Raw genomic sequence first — 26,397 nt, forward strand, 5'->3', positions numbered from 1 at the left:
TTTGTGTGTGTTTACAACTAATGTGCAACTGGCTGGCATGCATAAATATACTGTATTTATAAAGCCTACTGTCTTATTCCGTTTTAATGTTAATAAAATAATAAGGTCGATGTTGGGCTACTGCAAATATGAGCCTATATGTATTTCTATTTCCATCCAATGACATCAATTACTACAGGGAATATTGCACAAATGACATTGCTTTCGTTTCTTAAAAAATAAGAGAATATTATATGTTTTGTTAATGTACTTGGTCATAAATGTCATTACTGTTAAATGCTGCACATACCCATATCATGTTAAAAACACCTGTGCGTAAAACCTCACCAAACATTACCACACTATACTACGGAACCCCATAGCCATTCTAACTCTGACCTAATCCCACTGTGATATGAACTCAATCAATCCTCGTGCACAGAGGAGCAGCAGCACGGGCCCGTGGCTCGTGCACCGTGCGCGTTCCAGGTAGTGTGCGCGTTCGCGGTAGACTGTGCAGCGGCAGGTCGAGGGGTCTAGTGGAAGAGAGGGTCACATTGATCCGGAGTGTTGAGAGAATGGTGAGTGGTGATTAAGAGCGCGGCTAAACGGGCCCCACTTGACTGCTTTATTCGTCCAAGTTCTTCTAAATACACGCTTAGAAAACAGGCAATTTACGCGCATTTAAACACACGCATATTCATAAGGCTCTATGTAAATAAGATGCAAATAAATAAATAAATAAATAATAAAACGTGTGTATATTAGAAATTAGAAAAGGCATCCGGCTTTATGATAAAAAAAAACAAAACAATAACTAATTATAATAATGCAATATCATCTATCCTGCATGTGTTTTATGATTAATAATAAGGGCTCCGTGACAAGCATTACATCCCACAATCAGTCTATACAAATAATCAATAGCCCTGACACACTTTCCATTGATTTATATGGATTTATTATGTATAATTAGTCCCCGTTTACTTCTGATCGTGTGAACCAAACAGCTCATGAGATGCGTTTTCATTCAGGCATACATCCAAAGCCATAAATATTTAGGCCTCTTCAAAATAAAATATACAAATAAACAGTTTACCAATAAATCATCACAAAAAAATATAATAATAAGTAACCTAAAGCATGTGATATTTTAGTCCTAATTTTTTGGCATGTGTAGCCTTGTCTTTCCAGCCTAAAATGCAGATTGTCACCATTCAAGTCTTGTATTTGACTATAGCCTAAGAAGATGTGAGGTCAATGAGAGGTTTCAGTTGTGAGGAAATAGTTTCCTTCTATCATCTCAGTGAAAATGTATTAATAAAATGTCAGTTTATTAAGTGCATGTTTTGCGCGTAAAATGTGTGATTAAAAAAAACAAACAAAAACACAACAGCGATGGTGAAGTTACTGGACATGTGAACTCTCCGTGGCTCTTGTGCTTTATGTACGTGCTGCATTGTCTGGTTAAAAGGTAAAATAAATCACTCCCTTGCTAGACAATGTTAAATGATAGTGACTAATAACTGGAGTGAAACGTGGATGGATCACCTTAGCAAGCGCCATAGTAGTTACATAAAGAAGAACAAAACCCAGTGAGCGCCCATTGATCACACACTACAGTATCCAAAGAGCCGAGCGCAGCAGAATGACGAGCCTTACGCGCACATATTTCATAAGTCCATGCAATGCAATCAGCTGAAGCAGGGCTTAACCTGTGGGGTTATGAGAAAGGGTGGATCTCCACCTCCACAAATCCGGCCCCCTCCGCATCCACCCACCCCCCAAACTCCAATCCCTCCCACCGGAGAGAAAGGGTTAATTGGAGTAGGAATTTCATCGCACATCTTGTCAGATTTTTAAGGCCGTGACGCACTGAAAGCGGAGAGTCAATGTGAGCGAGTAAGGGGAGGAGGAGGAGAAGCAGAAAGAGTTGGTGCGGAGATCGATGAAGTGGCAGGCAGAGGGAACGAGGAGGAGGAGGAAGAAAATCTCACGAGATAATGAAAGAAAGACGGAGAGCTGCTAGTGTAGGAGCAAAAACCCCGAGCTACTGTAGATACTGCGAAACACAAGGACCAAGGACGAACAGGACTAAAAGAGATAACGGATCTTTTCTCTTTTTAACGTATTGGTTTGGGCTTTTTGTGCGCTCGCTCTGGGGTACGGTGAATGTATCACCCCGGGGCGCAGCGCGGACCAATTGTCGTGAATCTGCAGGGCTGCTCCGCGACACAATCGGAGAGATGCACAGGACGGACACCAGCCGAGGACGCGCTCTGAGAACGGGAGAATAAAGGTAAGATTACGCACGTCCGCTATCGTTTTTTTGGCTTATGTGTTGTGCATTTTGGACGCGTATCGTGTGGACTTGAATTCAATATAGGTGATAGTGAGAAGGAAGCGTAAAGGATCCTTCGTAACTTTGCATAAATCTGGCATCCCGAGCTGGGTTCCGCTTTGACCGATTTCCCTCTGGCAAGTGTTTTGTGCGCTACGTGAGACGCTCGTGTTGACAAAATCAATGTAATTCTATTTCTGTTTACCTTTCCTCGCAGTTTGTGTTCGTAAATGTGTGTCTCAGTCGTGTATTTCTTTGTGTGCGAGCGTTAAAGTTTAAAACGATTGACTAACGCTGCCTGTGTTGTCTTACGCAGGCACAAAAGCGAGGCTTCTGCCGAGGAGCACTGAGCTGAGCACCAAAGACACAATAAAACAGCACACGCACAAGTAAAGAAGACAAAAACATCGCACCTGCCCTAGTGAACCTGTTTACGCGGAGTTTGGAGGAGTTTGAAGACAGTACTTAACGTTATCAGATAATTAATTAGACACCCCATAAGCCCGGAAATCAATTAATTCACCAATCAATAAATCCATAGTCTGGTGTAACAAGAGAGCTTCCAGACTGTTTAGCGTGGCGGCTCGACAACAATAACAAGACAAGAGGGCACCAATTTGAAGAATCTGTTTTCGGCAGCACCATGGATGCGATAGGGGAGATGTCGTTGCACAGCCACCCAGAGCTGGCGCACAGTCAGGCACGGCCGATCCATGCTGCACTCTCGCGATCTCTCTGCTGCGTTCCCCAGGCCCTCCCTCGGGGGTCCCACCATGTCCCTGGAGCCTGATCCCCGTCCCCCAACCTTTGACCACTCCATGTCAGCTCTGGGTTACAGTGGAGATTCCCCTTCAAGTGCGGGCACCACCTACAACCACTCTGACGCCCTTGCAGCCATTTGATGATAAGTTCCACCATCATCACCCACCACCCATGCCTGCCTGTGAGCAATGTTATCGGCAGCTTTACTCTCATGAGGGAAGACAGGGGGCTGGGAGGCAACTTCTACAACCCCTATGGCAAGGATTTGGCAATGTCCCAAAGTCTGTCACCTCCTTCCGGCAACCACCTCCATGCAGGGGTATGGGGCCCTTGGCAACACTTCCAACACCAACCAAATGATCCACGGCGGGTATGATGTCCATGGAGGAAACATCTTCTGCCGGACTTCCGATTTCGCCCGAGAGATGTCGCCCCCGGGCCTTAGGAGACGCCTCTCATCAACTCAACAAAATGGATGCCCCACCAGCACCCTGCCAGTCACCACCACCCGCACCTTTACAGCCAGCACTACCAGCCGCACCACCACCCCAGCAGCCAGCAGACCACCGCCAAGATGGAGCACCCCACGTCCTCCCCGGTTGAGGGCATGCTTTCCGGGTCGCAGGGAGGTGCAGGAGCCAGTGGTGGTGGCGGTGAAGAGATCAACACCCGAGACGTGGCCCAGAGGATCATCACGGAGCTGAAGAGGTACAGCATCCCTCAGGCTATCTTCGCTGAGAGGGTTTTGTGTCGGTTCGCAGGGCACTCTGTCTGACCTCCTGAGGAACCCCAAGCCCTGGGCAAGCTCAAGTACGGGCCGCGAGACCTTCAAGAGGAGGTCCCGCTGGCTGCAGGAACCCGAGTTTCAAAGGATGGCCTCGCTCCGGCTGGAGGGTAAGATCTGCCTTTGCTCTCTTGTCTCCTTCACTTCTTCCACACTGGAAAACATGTGCACTGCAACACACAGACACTGGCTGCATTGTGTTTTCCCTTAACGCCTTCTTTCACCTCAAAAAACTATCTGCTCTTCAGCCATCAGTATGCAGCTCAGGCAGGCACTACGAGAAAACCACAGTGCATCATACTCCTGTCTCACTACTTTGTATTATTTAGGTCATTTGCTATAGCACTCTGGACATTAATTCAGCTAACGCACAGCAGAGTGTTCCAAAACTGGCAAATATAGTAATGTATCCCATATCAACTTGACAAACAGTAACTCAAACAGGCAAGCAGCCACAAAGACTAATATAGGAAATGTAATAACAAGTAGACAGTAAAAATTCAAATTGACCTGGCACAAACTCATGTATAAATGGACTCAAATCAGCTGCTAAGGCTTGTAGGGGGGTAATAAATACGACAACATGACTAGCAACAACGTGCCAATACCGAGAAGTAAAGCTATTTTGGGCATGTAGGATCAGATATAATGCCAGCTAAGGTACCAGCGTTGCAAAACAGTAATGGCTAACACAGGTAAGGCCTTTATAGCCATGTGTAGAGTGAGCTTTGGAAAGGAAGTACATCGTCTGGAAAAGGATTTTATGAGGGAATTATGATGAATACTTTAATTTTCTTGATTAAGCTATTACTATGATTGCTTTTTACATTAATAGGAAACTCAAGTAACATTGTCTTTGAAATTGCATGTAGGCCCCTTTGTGTTGAAGTATTGTTTTGTTCTGGTGGCAGAATTGCATTGATTTGCAGTTGCTGATGTGTGCCCATGCTGAAATGGTGTCCAAACGAGGATTCTTCCAATAGTATTCATTGTGCTACTAGTTTTGACTGCTGTTTTGCTAATAGATGTATTCAAGTGACTTAACCATTTATTTAGTGTTTACACCAACACATTGATTGCTTTCATTGCTTTGTCTATACCTAAACAGCTTGGACAATTCCCATTTACTGTATTTTGAAGGTTCTGCTTGGCCCCCCGAAAAGAGGCCATATGTGCTGCTCCTTTGCTTTACCTAGCTCCCAAACAGCTCCTATTGATTTGTACAGTAGCTACAATAAAAAAGCCTACGGACATTTGCCCTCCTCTTAAATGAACCATGAAGATCAGCTTGAGCAGCGGCTTTGGCAATGTTAATCGCTTTTGAGTCAGCGAAATAATTTGCGCAGATATGCCATTCTGGAGCGATTGATTAATGCGCACCTGTGATTTATATCCGAAGTGGAGGTTGGCAAAGGGAGTTGATGTAAATGACTTGAGCCCATGCCAGACGTCTTTTATCAGTGTCGTCACCCAGGCAATTACAGTGCGGGCTAATAGTGATCGCAAGAGGAGTTTTGGAGGTTTGTGAGATTTGAATGTTTGGGTATGCATCGAAATGAGGTATTCAACAGGGCTGATTTGTCAACAAGAGGTTTCCCATGGGTGCTGGAGATCCTTGGAAAAGCTTATAAATAATTGTAGTGGAAAGTAGTATTGCCCTTTGCAGTATATGAAGAGTGTACATTTTCAAAGTCATTACTACTTATAGAGGATTTTTTTTTTTTTTGGGCTATAGAAAACACCACCCTTACAAGTAGTGGTATAGATAAGCATCACTGACTTGTAAAATAGTCTTCTAGAAGTAGTAGCATAATACTATAGTACTAGCAGCATAGTAGTATAATGTACATCTGTACATTATAGTTACAATCATGTTTACTATGATCAAAATCAAAACGATGATCAAAACATCAGTTGTTCTGCTTTCTTGCAGCGTACATTTTGCATAAATAATTGATTTTGCAATAATATTATGATGGCAGTTTGTTTAGTGAAATTCCGTTTTAATAACAGTCAGGTAACAGCTGCTAATAAACCATTGGGATACCATTATATTACTGCTATGTTACTTGATAATTATTTATTTGTGATATGTTAGAAATGACATTTATATGCGATTTGCAGACACAGGATCAAAGAGACAAACAGGAAGTTGAACCGTGTGCACAAAATCTCTGCTGGCTAGAAGCCTTTGTGCCAATTGCAATTATCCAGCACCACTGAATTGTCTACAGAGCATAGTAATCAATAATTGAACTGGCCCAGCCTTGTTGCCCCGCTGCATTCTGGGTAGGGATGATTTTTTTTTGAAAGGCACATGGTAATCTGGCGCTTGACATTTAATATTCCTTTGGGGATGGTGGATTGAAGACACGAGGACAGAGCGCTGTACAGTGCCATGTTACAGTGGTTGTCGGTCCCTCGGGGGAGCCGGGGGGGCCCCATATGAGTGTACACGGGGCAGAGAAAAGAGATCCATGTGATACACGGTAACCTATGAGACCGAAGCTGGGGGCCGAGCCGCGTGCTGCCCACCGGGGGTTTGTGGGCGAGGGCTGCGTGTCGGCCAGCACCAGGCCCTGGGTTTCATCAGTGCTACTCACTCTCTGTCAGCAGCTCCACTGATTAAGCCTGGAGGACACAATAGGGGGGGGGGGGTTCATAGGTTAATGATGTGTGCACTCCTTGCAATCACCCTTCACAATTATTGATCTTTGATTGTTTTTTGGCTGTTGGGAGCACATGTGTACATTCCTCTATTACAGGCAAAACGCATGGCAATCACAGCCATGGCACTTAGCCTCAAGATGAGTTATCTGAAACTCAGTCGCAATTTAGAGGGGCAAACTGGTTTTTGATGAAATTACAGGTGTTGTACTGTGTATGCAAATGAGCTCAAACACACACTCAGACATGCATTGATTTAGTGTTGTTTTTTATACAATCTCATTTATTTGTAACCATTGCTATAGACTCTTACGTTATTACTTCAATGTAATAATATTTAAAGGCTTATCAAAGATTAGTCCTCCCTTTATCGAATCATACTGTAAGAATTACTATAGTATACCTCCAACATTAGTTACACATTGTATATCATTTATTGCAATATTCAAAATGTACTTGCCAGGTTCAAGACCAAGGAATTATTTCAAATCCAGTGTTCTGCAGTTACCTACTGAATTGTAACTGGCATTTGTTCCTTATTAAATTGTCATTTATATCCGCAATGTAAATGTGAGAGCGAAGATGAACAAAAAACTAATGAGGAAGTAGTGACTAATGTAGATCAATAAAATGTGCTCCATTTTCAATCCGAATGTCCATTGTTATATTTGGCACCTAAATTCGACCACAAAATGAGTATTTTAACATGTATCATTTTAATGCTTCCTGTAGTTGATTTAACCTTTTGACTCAAGCCTCCATTATTCATTCATTGTTTGGTGTAATTTTCTTCATTTAACCTCGGGTGAATTCTTGCTGTTCCTCTCTTTACAAACACAAACATTATTTTAACGAGTCAGTGCTCCAGATCCCAGCAATCCGATCAATCAGACTCATAAAAAATTAAAGGCCTCCCCTACACAGAGAAGTGTGCTAATCGTTGCGAACAATGCCCCCTCTCCCTCTCCGACCAGGCACACTCTGAAATTGCATATTTAGTTCTTGGCAAAGCCGCACTTTTGGACAGCTCGGCACTTTTCTACATAACCTACTTTTCTAAAGGGGGTTGTTGTTTTTCCCCTCTCGGCAACCCCCTTTTGTTTAATTACAAGCCTCTATTGATTTCCATGGGAAAGAGCAGCATGCCTTGCCCACAACACACACACCTCTACTCGGCCGCTTCTGGCAAAATCAAGACTGGAATTAGAATGCGGCACGCCTGTGTTTCTGAGAGGAGGATAGCTCCAGAGCGCACCCTACGGCTTCACGAAGCCTCAAGTTTAAGATGATCCACGTAATGCATTTCGCTTAAAAGACATAGAACACTCTTTAGGGCCGTCAGAGGGACCGCCATTTCCATAAGTCTGCCAGTGAAGATGAAAAAATGATTGGGCTGTTGGTGGCTATCGCTTTACCTCACAGTGAATTGCACTCCAGTATTAATACAAATAAACTAATTGATTTGCATTACATAATCATTTCCAGGCTGCCCATTCACCTTCTCGCGCAGTATATCATTGACGTGTATGTTTCCATTGTATGTTTTGGTGATTAGATCTTCTGTTTTAGGAATAGGGCCTGAGTAGATTTAGCCCAACTGTTTATCTCAAAGCACTGTCTGCATTTTAATGAGCATCTCCTCACAAAACCATCAGGCTATTGTCCGCCGCAATTATACCACTGACAGTGACAATTCACCTGGTGGTCACAATCACTTAGAAAACACATACGAGATACGACACAAGCACTTATTGTATTTCAACTGACTTAACAAGATATTTCAATAGGCAATCATTTTGAGACACTTTTTGGTTTTAGAGGTTTTTATGCTCCCAGTGTAAATGTATGATTATAAATACTGGTGGAATTTGGAGAAATATTTAATTCCATGTTTTTAGATAAATTATGCGGGTATGAATATTTTTTCTTATCTAGGCTGAGTTTACAGTGCATATATTGTACAAACCAGTAATAACTGCAAACTACACATGTATTTCAGCATTGTTTTTAATGGGCTACTCTATCTGGACATAGCAAACTGCTCATTTTGACAGTACAATTTTAATCGGAATTAGATTTTTTTTTTTTTAACTAAGCACTATCTGTAAATATTATAATGTTTTTGTTAACAGAACACATGTATGAATGCAACGTAATGGATATAATGACTCAAATTGTTCTAGATGTATCTGTTCATATGTGTTGATACTATCAGTTATCAGTCTTATACCGTGAATACATAATTATGAAGAGTTATTTGCAATTTATGACTACAATATGCATAAGAAAAGCAAACTGAAGAAACCTTTGAGATAATTCTTAAATGGTTGGAGGAGTGGCCAGGCTCTTAAATGCAAAATGCTGCAAAATAGATCGCCTCAACAAACAATTAATATTTAATCATTAACAACCAGCCTCACTTTATATAACCATCTGTATTTTAGGTAATAACTGTTGGCTGTTGATGTCAATTTGCACGTCTTTCCAAAATATTTAAGCCCTGTTTTAAGCCCTCCACTGCTGTGCCCTGTTTGGTGTCGTGCTGCAGCCTATATCAGATGCATGTGTGGAGGAGCCAATCAGGATTTAGGCAGTAGAAGCAGTTGGGCTAAAGACCGAAAAAATGGCCGTGCCCTGACACTTAAAGCCGAGGAGTGGTGTACGGTGTGGAGGAGGGATCACAGACTATAACTTTAAAGATGATGGCCGAAGCCCTTGACTAAAGGTCTAAATGAATAAGAAAGGTCAATGCGGTTTACGTGTCGGCTACGGTGACTGCACCAACCCCCACCGCAATGAAAGCCACAAAGCATCGTCCCAATCTTTTACGTGTGTTTTTTTTTTCCTGCCAAAGGTCACCAATCGGAATCATTTACATTATCACCAACAGGGCGCCTGCGAAGCAACCCACGTTGATATTGTTGTTTTTATCTAGCCATCACAGCCTTTCTCCTACACAACATCAGCAACCCCCTCTTTGGCGCTGAAGGGTTAACCAGCCTCTGTGGGTCGAGGAGTCTGAGCTGCACAGATTTAATCAATAATTTCTATCAGCCCCTGGCCCAAGAAATCAGCAGGGGGTGGGGAAGGGGGGCTTGGGGGGGGGGGGGGGGGGGGGCGGGGGGGGGGGGGGGGGGGGGGGGGGGGGGGGGGGGGGGGGGGTGGGGGTTGGATAGAGGGAGGACAATGGAGGGAGGGGTCTGGCTGGGAGGGGTATCGGCGGCCGGTGGAGGTGATGCGGTGAGGGGTGTAGGTTGAGACGCCGGGGGTTAGGGAAAGCGGCTTTCGATCCGTTTCAGCAACACGAGACAAGGGCATACATCATGATTAGGGGCTGTTCCCACGATCATAAGAAGCCTATAGGGGAATATTTATGTCTTGGAAAAGTAGCCCCCCGCAACGGCGATTTATAGCATGGTAATTGTAAGCCTTTTACACATGATTACAGCATAAGGAAGCATTTACTTAATGGTCGGAGTTATGATTGGCGAGCAAAGGGGAGGGACGCCAGGAGCTGATTGTAGCGACCCGATTGGCAAAATATTTCGATTATGAGTCCCCCGCTGATCGAAGCTGATTACGATATGTACATCTTCATTTATGTGGCTAATGTCTTTGCGCAATGTGTGTCGCCTTTTCACTTGAAAACCCCACTGAGGATAAAGCTGATGCATCACTCCGTGCTAACTTTAGCTGCCCTAGCTGTCTAATAGGTTCCAGACTCAAAAGTACTTCATTTTTGGTGACCTTGGGAGGGTACAATAATCTCTTGGTTCATGGCGGAGGCACAGGGTCATGTCCTGACTCCCAAGACACTTTACTTCAAATAGTCTTTTTTTTATTTATTACGTAGTGTCAGATTTGAAAAATTTTAGAAAAAAAATTGTCAAAAGTTTCAGAATTTGGCTTTGACATGGCTGTATTTTTAGTATTTTTTTGTCAGAGTATAGCAATATCCATCTCCATTGAAGACCAAATTTGTGTCCAAGGTCGACTTTGTCATCTTGTTTTTTTAAATCAACAATCCAACAATCCCTCAAATTGTTTCGGAAATAGAACATTTGAAGCAGACACTGATCTTCGCCACATTACAGACAGAGGTACAATTAATTTGGCGGTTAGGATTGGATGGGGGGTGGTGAGCGAAGAGAAGCGCCAGGAATCCTCCAACAAGTCATAAATCCACGCTACAAGCCAGCCAGCTAGAGCTATCATGTCATTCCTTTCATTACTACATGGAGCTGTGAGTGCACCGTTGTATATACCTTCTATAGCTGCGGCCCCTTCTCCTCCCAACCCCCAACGCACAAATATTGATGGTGTTGGGAGGCCGTGAAAAATGTAGCATTTGAAAGAAAAAAAATATTTTCATTTTCTTGTAGCGTATTGACAGCCTTTGACATCTCAGCCTGTTCGGATTTTAATGAGACGTAGCTCGATAACTCTCAGAAATGCAAACGAGCGAGCGGATGCCTAAAAGCTACCCCTGTAATCTCGAATTGACAAGAAAGCGTTCCTTTTCCTCTACGTAATGATTCTGAAATACACTCTGTGAATTTATGCTAACATTTATTCAACTCTGACAAAGCTGGCTGGGTGTCAGAGTACAAAACTAGCAATTTGGTTTATTTAGCCCTGCTGTGATCACTGGTGGCTCTGGTGATGGCGCTGGTGTGGAAAAGCTGCAGTAAGGTCACTCTTATTTCTAGCTAATGAGAGATATTTGTTGTGGTGCGTTCAAGAGCCGGTCATACAGTAAACATCAGCAGCTGCAGGCCGCGGCGGTGTGAGATGTTTCTCAATGGGCAGATGTAAGCCAATCAATTGGACGTGTCAGTGTTGCTCTGAGACTAAGAGGCAGCATCTAGGTTTGTGTGGTTCGAAGTGGATCAGAAGAATATAGGATTTCAGGGTTATTGCTAGCTGATATCTCCATCTAATGAAGTCATTTTTCTGTCAATAATGGAGCGCTGTAAATCTTATTTTCTTAAAAGAAGTGAGGAAAATCAGTGAGCACTGCAAGATTACTCGAAGTATTTGACAGCAGAATGCAGCAAGTATTACCGAAAATAAAGTGTCATTTTCCTGATTTTTATCGCTCATGGGCTGAATGAGAGCAGTTCTTGTGAATGTGATTTGAGATAATTGTGAGTTATAACAGATAAAAGTATGATATTAGCAATAATACTGTAGCTTATTGTAGCATGAAAAAATAATGACATAAAATGGATGTTTGTTGCAAATGCCTCGTTGTAATGATGTAATAACTGTATTTCTGGGTTTCAGATGACATCACAGCATTTTATAGGCCAATAATGTTTAATACAGATGGGGCAGCTAAAATTAATATTGTTAAAATGCATTTTTTATTGCAATGCAGTGAGTTCTAGGGTCCAATCACTAATAGAAACGATCAGGTTCATCATTTGTGTGTTTGCATTTGGACATATATATAAGACAATGTAATAAATAGAAAACATTTTCTCTCGTTCCTTATCTGGGATTATGACATCATCACTTTCTACAATTAAAAAAACAAACAAACACCAATTACAAAATTTTATTGATGTGAGTGAGAATATTTTTAAATGGGAGAATGTCCTGTTGGCACAGCTAGCACTTGCTTGTTTTGTGTGTGTGTGAGTGTGTGTGTTGAGTGCATATGTGTGGTTTGCTGCGCTGCACACAGCCCAATGCTTACACTTACAAATGCATCTGATACCATCAGCAAAACAGTCGCTCAGGCTCACAGTGCTGATTGAAACCTCTTCAAAGTGTGCATTTAGGTAATTGCACGACTCTCTCCCAAATATGTTTCAGTCCACTTAAGGCTTCTAAACACCCTGGGCAATGCCGAGTCGGCTTGTTTCACTCACCCCTGACGTAACCCGCCTTTAATAGAAAATAAATTAGTTCCCCCTAAAGTGATTATTGCTCACTCACTGCCGCCACATGTAAATGACTTTTATGAGAAACTAATGATTGTCGGAGTGTCCTACTAAGGGGGAAAGAGGATGTGCACGGGGGTGTGGTGGCCAGCACAGAACACAAAGCAGAGATTGGTGTTGTGTTTCCTGTAAATACGGCATTACAGCGCGTTGGGGGTGAAAGGTTGAGTGGTGGGTATGCAGAAGAAGAGGAAGGCGCAGGCTGAATTCCAAATGTGTGTCTGATTCTCAAAATGGATGTGAGCACAACCCACACACAGGCTATTTATCTTCTTCTCGCGTCTCCTCTCGCTAGTGTTTTTGCAGGGTAATATTTATATATATATATATATATATATTTTTACATTCCAGACTCCTCATGAGAAAATATTGATTATATAATTGGGCCGCAGCAGCTGCAACACTAGAGCAGTGTTTAACCTAGACCATGCCTTTATTGTGCCTCTTTTTGAAAACCACATAGATGTTAAAAAGCAAATTACGACGCAACCCTAGAACCTCTTGTTTTTAACATTTTAAAATTAAGAACTTTACCCTATTGGTCCAAACATAACAGAAATAACAAGTCTCTTGAGGACTGAGGTCTTTGAAAAACTATTGCATACGGACATGAAAATTCTGTAAATGTGTTGGCTTTTTAAACGGTCATCTAAAAACACTTTAGTGGAGAGCAGTAAATAAGTAAACAACAGGATCTTTAGCTATATGAAAAAAACATTTAGGCTCGGGTGAAAGATTTGGCAGTTCTGTTCAAAGTAGCACCCTCACATGCCCCGTGTGTTTACTCTTGGTTTTGGATGATATGGGTATTGTCAGAAGATCATCCTAATACATTTTGCCTTTTAGTCTTCAGGGCCCAACATCAAACGGAGAGTAAAGAGCATAATGAAAACCTTGAGGAAAACTTAAGAGCTTTGGCTTGGATGTTATCTGTTTTATCCGGGCAGCCTACAGCAGCTCACTGGCAATAAGACGTGAAGGCCTGAACATCTTGATTCCTTTACAGCACAGTGAAACAAGTTGCTGATTCATCTCTTTTAACTAATCAAAGTTGCTTAGCTAATCTGTTTTCTTTCAACAAATCCACTTTCTGTGAGCTTAATCCATTTGTCCTAGTTAGCCAGCCAGCCTGTTAGCTAACCCATTCTCCCTGTCTGTATTTTAATTTGCCATTTTTCTTTTTTATCCGTGTGCTTCCAGCCTGCAAAAGGAAGGAGCAGGAGCAGAGCAAGATGGAGCGTAATCAGGGCCCCAAGCGAACCCGGCTGGTGTTCACCGACTTGCAGAGGCGCACCCTCATGGCTATCTTCAGGGAGAACCATCGTCCAACCAAGGAGCTGCAGGTCACCATCTCCCAGCAGCTAGGCCTCGAGTTGTCCACAGTCAGCAACTTCTTCATGAATGCCCGCCGACGCAACTCAACAAGTGGGCAGACGAGGGCCGTCCATCCTCCACGGGGTCCTCAGGGTCCAGCGTTTCCTCCTCCGCGGTGTCCTGCAGCACAGCGTGAAGATGCTCCGACCAGAGGAAGGGGCAAGGGGGCACATAGACTGGTCTAAGGCAGAGATCAGCCGTAATAAATGTCCTCCTCGTTATTTGTAGGAGTGACGGAGCCAGCTATTTAGATGATTTTATGAATGTATTGTTGAAGCATTTTTTTCCAAACCAAAGTTGATCGCTCTCTTGAAATGAAAGGGAGCTGTATCCTATAGTGATATGAATGCAGGATGTGAGATCCTGCCTGTATAGTTAAAGGGTGCCCAGATGATTTTGACTCCTGGAGGAGTCACACCCTTACATAGACACCATCTCATTGCATTATTTTGTAGAATAGAGATAATGAGGGTATCACAAATCAGGAGGAAGCATATTTTGGTGTACCTTCAAATCGATAGTCATCTCTCCAAATGTGAAGAATCAAGGGGGACTGGAGAGTACCATTGTGTAACTTCTTTAATCAGAAGTGTTCACCATCATCCAAAGACGCTAATCCTCCCCAATATTATCCTGATTTTTTTTTCAAATCAAAGTAAAGGGAAAGGCATTTTTTATTATACAATTTTTTCTGAATTTCTTAGCATGTGTTGTCGTGATGATGTTTCCCTGGACTGTACCTCAGTGTGAAGCCTGGAATATCACAGGGCTTCTTCAATGTCCCTGCTGTCAATCATTCACCATCAACTGGTTCCTTTCTTGAATTAATCAGAGTTTTCAAGAAGGAATCCCATTGGGTCATACCATTTTGCCAGGACTGAATGAGTGATTGCTAGGAGAAAGTGCCGGAAAGAGAAAACATAGACTTGGTTGGTGCAAAACACTGAAGACACTGAATGAGCTTCCATGCAAAAAAAGCTCACAGCCATTTTTGTCTCTCATTTAAGCCAAAAAATAAGAAATATTTCGCCAAAAATACCAGAGGAAAACAGTACATCGGACACAATGTATAGTGATGTTGTAGTATTTTTTCACTTGCATTCCAACAATGGCTAAACATCTGCTCCATAGCAAACGTTTTTTTTACAGAAAAATGTGAGGAGGAATGTGATTCTTTCTGCTCGTTTTGTACAGATTTCAAGCACATCACTATTTATAGATCCCGTTGGAAGTGCAAGGCGGTTGTTTAGCCTTGCCAATGCCATTTGTTTTTCTTTTCCATGAAGGCTTTAACATGCCTCTTTATAGCCAAGTGAAGACAGAACGTTTCAAATGCAATTGCTGATATGATCAATGTATTTATTAAGGCATTAGGGTATTTATTGTTTTATTTTTGTTTATTTCCTTGCTATTTATTTAGTTATTTATTTATGCTATCTATATACTGTAAGTATTTATTTAATGATGCTCTGTATGTCTGTGTGAAAACTGAAAACTTTTTTCTGATGGGCACTTTTAGCTGTAGAATCCCATCGTAATACCAAAGATAAACATTGCCCTCCCTGAATGTACGGCCTAAATCCCCAAACCCTGTACCCAGTCCTTACCCCACTCACTCAGTGAAGTTACGTGTCTGTCTGTAAGGCCAGGCTGTTTTTGTTCTACAATTATTGAATTTTTTTTTTGCAACTGTCTCTGATGACACAAGGCCAAAGCTTATTTGAATGTTGTGCTAATGAGTAATAGTATAAATAATTACAGTAATAATAATGACAATGATGATGTGGCATCTTGCAGACATCACAGGTTGCTAGTAAAGTGTTGTTCAGACCAGTGCCATCTGGCAGAGTGTGTCGAGCATCTGGGGACTCACTAACAGCTCTGTCTGAAGGCTCTGAAAGTCCATCCAAGTCGCCTATAGCAGGCGTACCATGTGTCTGCCGAGGGACATGTGCGGTTGTGACCCTTCTCCATTTGCCCACCTGACTGCAACCCACCCACTGGTCCCCAGTGCAGTCCTTACTCTGGCTCTGTCTCCTGTGTGTCCAGCTCAGTGTAATACCCATGTCCTCCACATGCCAGAACCTTTTGCCAGTTGTCTCAGTTCCCAAACTGTTCTGGGTGTTTAGTAATAATCATCTGGGTTTTAAAGAGGCCTTAGAAGCTTAGAGGTCTTGGTGAGGTTTACTTTTGAGATTGGAAGAAGGATTTGTGCATTGTCTGAGGTGGGTGCTTTTGCTCCTATTCTTGGTTATCCAGAACGTCATCCTAAATTTGATACATTGTTTTTAGTCTTTTCCAGGCTCAATTGATCTACTTTTGGCCATACTGAAAGTTTCCAGTGGTGCTAAAATGTCCTGTGTCTTACAGGGATGTCAGTTAAGACTCTTGACCTCTTTGTTACTTAAATTATTATGTACCAGTTGAGACTTGATCTATGCAAGTTAACTTGCAACCATGTTCTGATTTTTTCTTGTTTCAGACAATATTTTAGTAATTTTTTCCTGGTCAAATCGCCCAAAAGCCTGTACTTTGCCCCCTGCCAGTGCTGCCAAAGAGTGGCCGTTCTCCACCCTTCCACTCCTCTGGCTGCTTTCTTCTGTCTCTCCTGTCTTTAGCGTTGGAAGAGGAGCGCATAGCCAGGGCCCCCTTCACAGTGTGCACTTGAAAGACGGACCGTCATGAAAGAGGCCATCGACTTTTTCACCGACTTCAAAGGGGAGGTTTTTTCATCCTGTCTCCTCTCCGGGTATCTGGTCTGGGGTCCGCTCTTGGCGAGACCTGTGGGCTTTAGGGGGCATTCAGAAGGGCGGGGGTAGATCAGAGAGGAGGCTGAATCATCCAGAATGAGGATAGTGGCAGGAGAGTGGGGAAGGGAGCAGGCTTTATTGGAGGAACAGGAGGTGTCGGGGTAGTGAGGCATAGAGAGGAATTAAACTTTAATGAGCAACAATTGTAAGCATGCTGAGAGTGGAGGGGAGCAGTGGTAGGGATGTGCACCAGAGTCGGTTCTGGGGGGAGAAAATTAAAAATAAAAGAGGCTAGAGGCTCCTCTACCAACCCCTTCTTGCTTCTGTCATTGTATCAAAGGAGAGGTGACACCTTTCAGGTTTGCCTTTGTCTCGCAGACTCTGGGACTAAAATGGAGACAGGGCTGTTTGTAGTGAGCCACCTTCTGCTCTGTGTCAAACAGTGGAGCGCTCTTTACAGAGAGGAAAGGAAGGCACAAACAAGGGGTCCAGTTGGCTGCAGCAGGTGCACCACATTAACATTTTAGCCTGCAGCACCCTCTAGTGGCTTCAATAGAAACTGTGAGACAGATGAAGAATTCTTCAGGCCTTGGGACTAACAATTAAGACAGGAGACATGTTCATGCTTTGAGATGCTCACATCTCTGTGGGAGGATTCAAAATTAGCCTAAAATACCTCTTACACCATGGATGTGGTGGTCTGTATTTTGTGAGAATTACTGTCACTGAACTGTTTCCAGGGCAATGCATTATGATTTATTTCTATAGCTCAGTATGATCACATAAATGATCAGGAAAGCATTGTGTTTGCCCTAAATGAGTAGTTTACATGTCAGGAGTGGAAGTGAGTCTTGATCCCAAGAGCTGGCCACTTTTAACAAACAAACTAATGCAAGTCTAAACTGGGTGGGATTATAACTAAATAGCAGGAGATAATGTATACTTATGTTTTAGACAAAAAGACAAAAAAAGTATTTTTTGATAAACCAAAAAGAACAACCCAAAGATTGATGGGTAACTGCTGAATGGGTCTGTTTCTTGGGTAGTTTTAGCAGTTCCCTGTCAGAGCTAGCGTAGCACTCAGAGGACTCAGAAGAGCATCAGAGGTTTTCCCTGTGCTTGGGATTCATGTTACATAAGACAGTATTATGTTGAGCTGGAAACTGAGAAAACTGACATGAGGCAGCGTCTTCAGATGGAAGTCTTTTGACTGTGATCCCCATTTCCCTGCATCTGTCCCCCATCCTCACCCTCTGTGTACATGAAGACTTTACCCATCTACCTCAACTGTGTGCGATGTTGTGTGGCAAAGATTTTTCTTAACCAAAGAATCCATCCTGTCAGGATGTTTGTCTGTCTATCCTATCTTTCTTGTCCGTTCATCCGTCTTTTCTTCATGCCTTTTACTTCAAACCAAATGTGCTGGAATCAATCTGTTACAGAAGCCAAGTCGGCTCCGGTCCAGCCAAAGTCCAGTATGATAGTGTTCCATCGATTCATGTTCTGTATATAAAGAAATCATTCTCAAGACCAAAAAGAAGGAGGTGACAATCTAAGCAAGGAGGTTCTTGCTGTAATCAACGTTGCCTATTCCTTGTTGTTTTTTTTTTCCAAAATCATTACTTGCTGTATAAGAAAAGCCCAAAAATGCTCATTCAAAAGTTCAGAGGAGACAAAAGCTATTTTTCCACATTTGTAAACCACCCTTCCATCTTTTCTTTCCAAAATGTTTAGTGTAGTTGAAATCCTGTTTGATCCCACTGTTGTAAGTAGGAATTATTGAAATTCATAATAAAAGCTTTAACTGGGAAAGAGCTGAGGGAAATATTATATTAGACTGAGTCTGACTTTCCTCAGCTCGGACCCAACCCACCATGCTTTATTGTGCCATTCTTGTTCATGTGTTAGACTTACTAATGAATGTGGCTAACCAAACCAAAGGCTTTAAAAAAGAAACACAACACTTTAAACGTCAATCATGGTGGGACATTTTGTATCAACAACTAAAGAAAATCCCTTTGAATACCTCATGTGAAAATTGTTTGTTGTGATGTTGCACTAAAAAAATAAAAACGACTCATTTGTAACCCAACCTCGTATCATGTGGACTTTTTTCAGCGCCTCGGGGCAAAGGGGCAGCATGTTCAAGGTTCTAAAGGCCAAACTCCACACCAGTGTCTTGAAAAGGTCACCATTTTGTACTTTTACACTACACACCTTTACACACACTTTTGCCATGAACTTTGATTTCCAAAGAATGTCCTGTTATCAGATCAACACTTTATTTGCCATCATTTAAGCTTCACTTTTTCATATAAATAAACCCGTATGAAAGAGTGATGATAGAAAATAGGAATATATACATAGCTTACATGAAGCTGTTGAAGCAATATCTAATAATAAATAATAATAACACAACAAAGTACTGACCTTATTCCACCTCCACCCACTTTCTTATTTCTTCCCGTCCCTTTCAATGGAGAATTTGGGAAAAGTTTGCTGCTAAAATATGATATAAAGTAGGTTGGTTTGCATAGAATGTTCAAAGTTTATATGCAACAACAATCAAAAATACACCACAGCTCTGTAGTCAGTATAGAACGTATTTGCTATCAAGATTAGCAGCCCCGTGCAAATTAATACAACCTGAATAGTGATGGCAGCGACTACAGCAACTTCAGGAATAAGATGTCTGTGTAATCCCTCAGTCGACCAGGTGTGATCCATGGTAAAAGCCCAAGTTAAATCTGTCAACTGGACAAAATGTTGTAAGAGTGAATAAGGAATAAGGTGAACAGCAAGGCAACTACTTTAATGTTTTATTAACTAACCTGACTGGGCAAATGTATGTCAGACACATTCACTTAAAGGTCCTATGTTATAATGGTTCTAATGAAGGTGTATGCACTTTAGCACTACATTACCACCTGATTACATCACAGGGCGACACAATTTTGAGCTCTAGATCGGGAAAATGATCATATTAAAGCAAATGACAAAAACTTACTATATTAATAACACTATTCAATGTATGTTTTAATATATATTTTATGAAGTGATAGTTGTTTTCAAGCTATACAGGATCTAACATTTCCGATAATCTTAAAATCTAGTGCATCAGTCAATGCTACCTCTAATTTGTTGATCATAAACAATAACTCAGCCTTTAACAGGGGTTTTCAAGAGATTAAACACATCTATATTCAAGACGCCTTTAAAATCACATAGTAAAACTCTCCATCACACTTAATGGCATCTTCAGACTAACTGCTCTTGCTACATTTATCGACTGCTTGACAGATCAGTCCATTAATAAATTTACTCTAGTTGATGAAAGCTTTGGGAGAAATAAAACGACCTAGCTAGCGCCTCACGTGAGATGACGTTTTTTGAAGGCACGTGCAGTCACGTCAACAGCGCACCGACCGGACAGAGATGTTCACCAGACGCGCCTATTGATTTTGCCGTAGCTTCAGTCGTAACATGTAAAAGCTAAATTGACCAACAGAGCAATTTCCTCAGGAGTCAATGAAAGCGTTTGAGGGCGTTTTTATGGCAGATTTACTTCCAGTCGTTCATGTAAAATGTGATGTCCACGGTGTCACAAGGAAATGCATTGATGGACGGATATTGGTCTGGTCACTGTGATGAGGATTTTAAACCAAATGTGGATGCAATGTAGACATGGAGTTTTAATATAGTTGTTCTGTTATCATTGTTTCCTTTTTTTCCCCCAAAAATGTTCTTGTAAAATTTTTCATGGACATGTTTTTTGAAATACCATCACATTGAGTTCAAAATAAGGCTAAAACAGGCAAAAATCTATCACATGTAAGTTTAATCACATTCATAAGTTCATTAAGTTGATTTATCAAAACAAATGCAATCAATCATTTCCCCTATCTGCATTTGCATATAGAGTTAGGACAGGTTTAAATTTAATCCCATTTAAAGTGCAACAGAGGTTTTTGTGTTTTCTAATTATCACTTGGATTGCTGGGATAGTTCCTGTGGTAAAATGTTAACTTATGTCATCAATACAGAAAATTCCATCCAAAAGACAATTTATGCAAGGAACACATTTTTCTGACAGCTTAAACCTTCACTTAACAAAAAAAGGTGTGATCATCTATTTTTATTTGTCTTATTATAAGCATTGTGTAGTTTTAGCCCTTGTTTACAGTATTGGTGCTAGGTGACTGGAATTATCTGTACCTCAACCAGGACGTAAAATTATAAACTTAACGAAAGTAATGTTTTTTAGTAACATCTTAAATATAACAATGTTAACTATATTTTAGTGAAAAGTGCTCTAACCTGTCATTTGCTCAAGCCATCTCCATTGGTCTAGTTTGGGAATCAATGTAACACATTGCATCTTCTGAGTTATATGTGAATTAAATGCAACATGTAACATAACATATTTCATTGTGTCCATTTAATTTTGCTTTACATGAATAAAATGAAGTAGAAATAGCGAAACAATTTTTTTTTTTTACCTTTTTGGCCTACATAAACCTATATGAAAAAGTGATAAGATAGAAAATAGGAATATATACAATAGGTGGCATGAAGCCTTTTGGCCTTAGCAGAACAGACAGGCACTGACACAAGTAAAACAATGTACTTATTATCATTGCCACAAAAAGTGTTCAACTTGCTGTGATGTTTCACTTGGCCGGGTATACTCCATATGAAGCAATGCCACAACATGTTTCGCTTGTTGCGAGCGATCCGGATATAACCAATTTTCTCCCCAAGATGTTCCCCAGCTATAATTAATAAAAATGGCACTATATTAATCACAAATTTGTAAATAGCCTTTCATACAATGGCTTTTGCCTCAGATAAATACATTTATTTTGTTCTAAGATTACGGGAAAACTCACCTGTCTTACCAGCCAGTAGTCGCGACCACCATCAGTGCCATATCCGATAGCTAGAACGCCATGATCCACTAGCCCCATACAAGCCTGGTCGTCTAGCACCCTAAAAGAGCAGACAAGTTAACGCTAACATGTTTTTTTTTATATTAGATTATATGAATAATTCAGGTTTGGATGAATGCAGAAACACTATAAACCCACCAGATTTGTAGTGCAAAAAGCCTGGCCATGAAGAATGAACAGCGACTGAGATGGGTCCAACAACAGCCAGCGCCTGCTTCAGAGCATCCTCGCTGCTTTTTACAGAGTAGTACGTAGAGCAGTTAGCAGCACGGTACACTGGGTTGTAGCTGCAAACACCTGCCTGTGGACAGTTGAAAGTTCAAGTTTTCAAAAGGATGGAGAATTTGTCTGGGTCACCTAAGACCATACGCTTAAGACGTTTGGTCTGGAAACCGTATCCCATCTCCACGAAATGTTTGCAATTGACAGGTGAATTAACCAATCAGAGAAACGCATGGTGCTTTGGCGTCAAATCAGAGATGTAGGTTTACAAGGTCAAAAGAAAGAAAAAAATTAAGCAGGACAGAGAAACAGCATTGATTTCTACAGAATCAACAAGCAAAACACTATTTGTAAATCTGAGGTAAAAGAAGTCATATTTTGTTTTGAATTTGAACAATATGAGAAGATTCAAGAGGCAATATCCTGGTTTTGAGAGACGCATGCTACAAAGTGGCCCAAAATTGGATGGACGTCTGATGCAATCTAATGGTAAATTGTCTGATAAGATTTTGTGCCTGCAAATTTTAGAAAATCATGTTTTTTTATTCCCATTTAGGAACATGGTGTTTGTTTGTGGAGAAAAATATTTTTTCGATGAACTGTAAAACATTTAACATTTAATTCCTATTTTGGTGCATGTAGGCTTGCTTCTTTGAGTAACTTTCCGGTTGCAGCTTAGTCTGAAGTGCAACTACAAAAAGTGTAGATGGTTTAATTCTCATCAGTTTTCTTCACAGACATGCCGGGTTTATTGTGAACACTGAACAGGAAGAATGACCGCGCCACCTTCTCGAGGCTGACGCTGCCTGGACGGACTCAGAGCTGGCTTCCTCCTCCACAAGCACATGGGCCCGAGGAGAAACATGGCATCTCATCCGATTATTTCATTGTTGCTCTAAAGAGACATTAACTGCAGACTTGAGACTTGAGAAAGTGTGATTCTGTGTAGTGCCTGAAGCCAAACTAGTTGCTGCCGGTCCACCCACGTAGTCTGGTAGTGAGCGTCTGTAAACATGAGTGTGCACCTGATCCCTCTGTCGGACCATTCAAACAACACCATGTTTTCAATTGTACAAAACCCACAAGCAACCTATGTTCTGACACTCGTTTCACTACATGAAAAAGTACTTATTTTATATATTAAAAGAAGACAAAGGAATAATAAAAAGTACAAGCATTTGCATGTTATATTTAATCAAAATTTGTCCTCTACATGATATCCAACTTAAAATACTGGGGCAACTCATGGATCATCATCCAGTCTTAAGCCAGAATCCTGGTCAAGAGTACCTAGCTGGAGGATTGTTTTTAGTTGAACAGGGAAGCTAGCGCACACACCGGAAGCTCAACAAGACATGAGAGAACGCATCAACTTCACATAGAAAGGCATCACAGTCACAGGAAATTTTTATCCTCTGAGCCACATTTTTCAAGCTATTTAATTTCTTTATACAGCGTTCCATGCTGTATAAGTCATCATTTACAATATTGTATGTATGTATAAGTACAACCAACAGATATTGTGAAAGTGCCTCTGTTACCAGTAGAAGACTTTACCTTCTGATGCAATAAGGCTTGTAGTATTTTAAACTATAAAACAATAAATATAAACAATAGCTGCTCTCAGCACCAACATTATGAGTGCTTTAAATTTTAAGGACTCAAACAAACACAGATGATCAATATCAGGACGAATTTAAGTTTTCTTTATCGAGAAGCAGTGTCTAAGGAAGGTGGGTTCTCTGGGACAGTTATGCATTAGCTTGTTTCCAATGAATGTTGGTTAATCATGTGTCTATTATTGACCAATGACAGCTTTACTGTTTGATTTTCTAACTTTGTGTTGGTAGGCCTTTATAAAATAGTTGAGATCTGATAGTGGGCTCTACAAAAAACACATTGAATTGATTGAAATGGCCTTTTACACACACCTCATTCACTTTTTTGAGCTTTTAACTGTTATATTGTTGCCCTCTCATCAAAAACGTATCTGGATTTACATTTTGTTTTATATTCATGCTTGCTTCATTAATCCATTATTCCAGTCGCCATCAAGTGTTCAGAGAAGTTGTCTTTTCTGAGTACTCAAAAATGCTCTGTGCATAAAAAAAAATCTCCTGCAGTTCTTTTTGTTAATCCCTAAACCACCACCAGAATCGTTCTGTGGTCAAACTGTGTTCACAACAAACGCATGTCTTTATTAGCATAGCACTGACAGGCCTAAGGGCTTCATTGTTCATTTTTCACATTGTTCATTCCCTTTGTTTACTTGCCTGGGATCCAGAATACACACTTCTTCAATACTTTACAAAGATGTGAGTCTGGTCAATGATGACTCTCCCCATTTTCAAATGGGCATGATTGACAGGTGGGTTAGCTAATCGGGGACAGGTATGGTCCACAGTATTGGGAAAAATGAAGGGAAATATCACAGGGGGCTGAAAAACATTGCAGATTTCTGCAGAGTAAATAAGCGAAGCAGTAAACTCTGTTGACCTGAGATAAATTTAATTTTCTTTTAAATCGCAGATGACCAATGAGCTCCTTTGTTTTACATCTGTCACTGAAAAAATCTGATCTGACTGCACGATCACGTTTGACTGGACTTGAGACGCAACAAAGGATGTGGGGACTAGACTGATATGTCTGTATAAAATAACAGAGATGTCATTCTGGATTTGCTAGGCAAATTGTTTACAGCTGAGGGAGCTCCAACGTCTACATGGTTAGTTTTAGTAATGTCCTTACCTCAGTTGTTTGTCTTTTGAGTCTTCATTGTTTTTGTTTCTATGTATTTAATTTTTTGTTATGCATTACAAAATAAAGACTTAAATGTAACACCTTACCGTGCCCTTGTAGGGGTAGGACTTCTCAGAGTCGATTCCCTTGTTGTCGATGACATACTGAAAGGCTTGACTCATGAAGCCTCCATTACATCCATGATTTCCGTATTTCCCTGAACAGTCCACCAGGTTCTGGGGGCTGAGATCCACCAGTTTCCCTGTGGTCTTGGCCAACAGACCCTCCAGTGCCCCTGCAGCGCTGAAGGCCCAGCACGACCCACAGCTGCCCTGCATCATGAGAAAAAGAACATCATTATACACAGCCACACTTATACACATTCAGCTGGAGTGAAAACTGATTATTTTGAAATTAAGATTGGAAAAAATATACAATTAAGAGAAAAATGTATTTTACTTTAGACATTTATGGTAAAAAGAATATACAAAATTATGTCAGTCATGTCACTTTTGAGTAACATTTTAGACATCACAGCTATGGACAGTGAGCCTTTCTGATTTTAGAAGTAAAGGTGACTTTCTTTCTTTCTTTATTTATGTATTTATACAAGGAGATGCAAAGAGAGCACTTTGACTCTATTTTTCATTGGCACCTTTTCTGTTCTTGTAACTGTTCATGTGTTGTTAATGTAACTGCTTTTGCATGTGACATTTGGTTGCTATGCAGACGAGGATGTGAAAGTTCTACTGGTGGTTTTCAGATCCTAAAATGTGATGACGCCATACTCCCCGATGGAGGGAAGGAGCCAGATTTCCCTATTCATTGCATTGCACTTTTTAACAAATATTCAAACAGTAACTTGACCCTAGAACTTGCTATTTCAATCTGCATTTTAACAATATTAATTCTAGCTGCTCCCCATCTGTATTAAATATTATTGGCCTATAAAATGTTGTGATGTCATCTGAAACCATGCAATTTGTCAGTTACTGGTCTGTTTTGAAGACTGGCTCTAGGTTTTGGCATGAGCTACAGTCTACAATAACCCTTGTGTTCAGAAAATAAAAAAGCAGAAGAAATTTCACGTGTTTCCTTACACCAGATTGCTACAATATCATGAGCGGTGCTGCTTCTCTAAAGATTTGACTTGAATATTTGCCTTTTTGTCTCCATGGGGATACAGAAGTTACTATACTGTAGAACATTATAGAAACAGAATGAAAAATCTGAATGGAGACGTACAGGCAGTGTTCCCTCACACTAGCAAAATTTAGCAGCACACCTTTAAGATACATTTTCAATGGAAAAATGAATGGAAGGAGTCCGCCTACTCTTGAGCTTTACATTTACAGAAACTCATAATATTTTTTTCTGTTTAGTACAATATGAAATCTGACTGTACGCACCATTCACAAGACTGCAGGCTGTTCGCCATCACATTCTATGCTGACATTTTGAGGACTATTTTGACCATCATTGTGTTTTTTATTGCTATGGCAACAGTGCTAAGTTTTCATCACTCTAAAAACCATGAATAGTCATAGGACACCACCTGAACACAGCGATGACCCGGGCATCTCCTGTGTTTGAACCACATAGATGTCTACTTGTGGCCTACAGGACTGAACCCGTAAGAACTCCATCTTAGCAGCAATCACCTCCAAATCAATTAATCGGAGGAGCTGAAGAGGCCTCGTAGTGGAATCTCTCTTCAGGGATTCATAACGTGAAATTGAAATGAACTGAATCAAGTGGAAGTGTCTGCGCCTGGCATATTTTATTTAAAGTGAGCACACGTCTTCTCTGGCCTCTGACTGGAGCTGTATTCAGTGTTTGGCAGCACATGAGTGTACACATGGTCCAGTGGAGGAGACGAGGT

The 26,397-nt window shown here is 41.2% G+C and overlaps 1 protein-coding gene and 1 pseudogene across 1 annotated transcript; one reads left to right on the forward strand and one right to left on the reverse strand.

Moving 5' to 3' along the window:
- The first annotated feature begins 1,816 nt into the window (after nucleotides 1-1,816).
- onecutl (one cut domain, family member, like) lies at nucleotides 1,817-13,991 on the forward strand. The gene is given in 11 exon segments (XM_033981632.2): nucleotides 1,817-2,278; nucleotides 2,637-3,020; nucleotides 3,022-3,192; nucleotides 3,194-3,244; nucleotides 3,246-3,385; nucleotides 3,387-3,524; nucleotides 3,526-3,562; nucleotides 3,564-3,836; nucleotides 3,838-3,976; nucleotides 13,682-13,897; nucleotides 13,900-13,991. Coding segments are annotated over 10 exon segments (1,314 nt in total). The 5' UTR covers nucleotides 1,817-2,278; nucleotides 2,637-2,963.
- Nucleotides 13,992-21,275: 7,284 nt separating this feature from the next.
- Nucleotides 21,276-25,164, reverse strand: LOC117384129 (cathepsin S-like; annotated as a pseudogene).
- Between the last annotated feature and the right edge of the window lie 1,233 nt (nucleotides 25,165-26,397).

This window comes from Periophthalmus magnuspinnatus, chromosome 16, assembly GCF_009829125.3.
Source record: "Periophthalmus magnuspinnatus isolate fPerMag1 chromosome 16, fPerMag1.2.pri, whole genome shotgun sequence".
Lineage (NCBI taxonomy): Eukaryota > Metazoa > Chordata > Actinopteri > Gobiiformes > Gobiidae > Periophthalmus > Periophthalmus magnuspinnatus.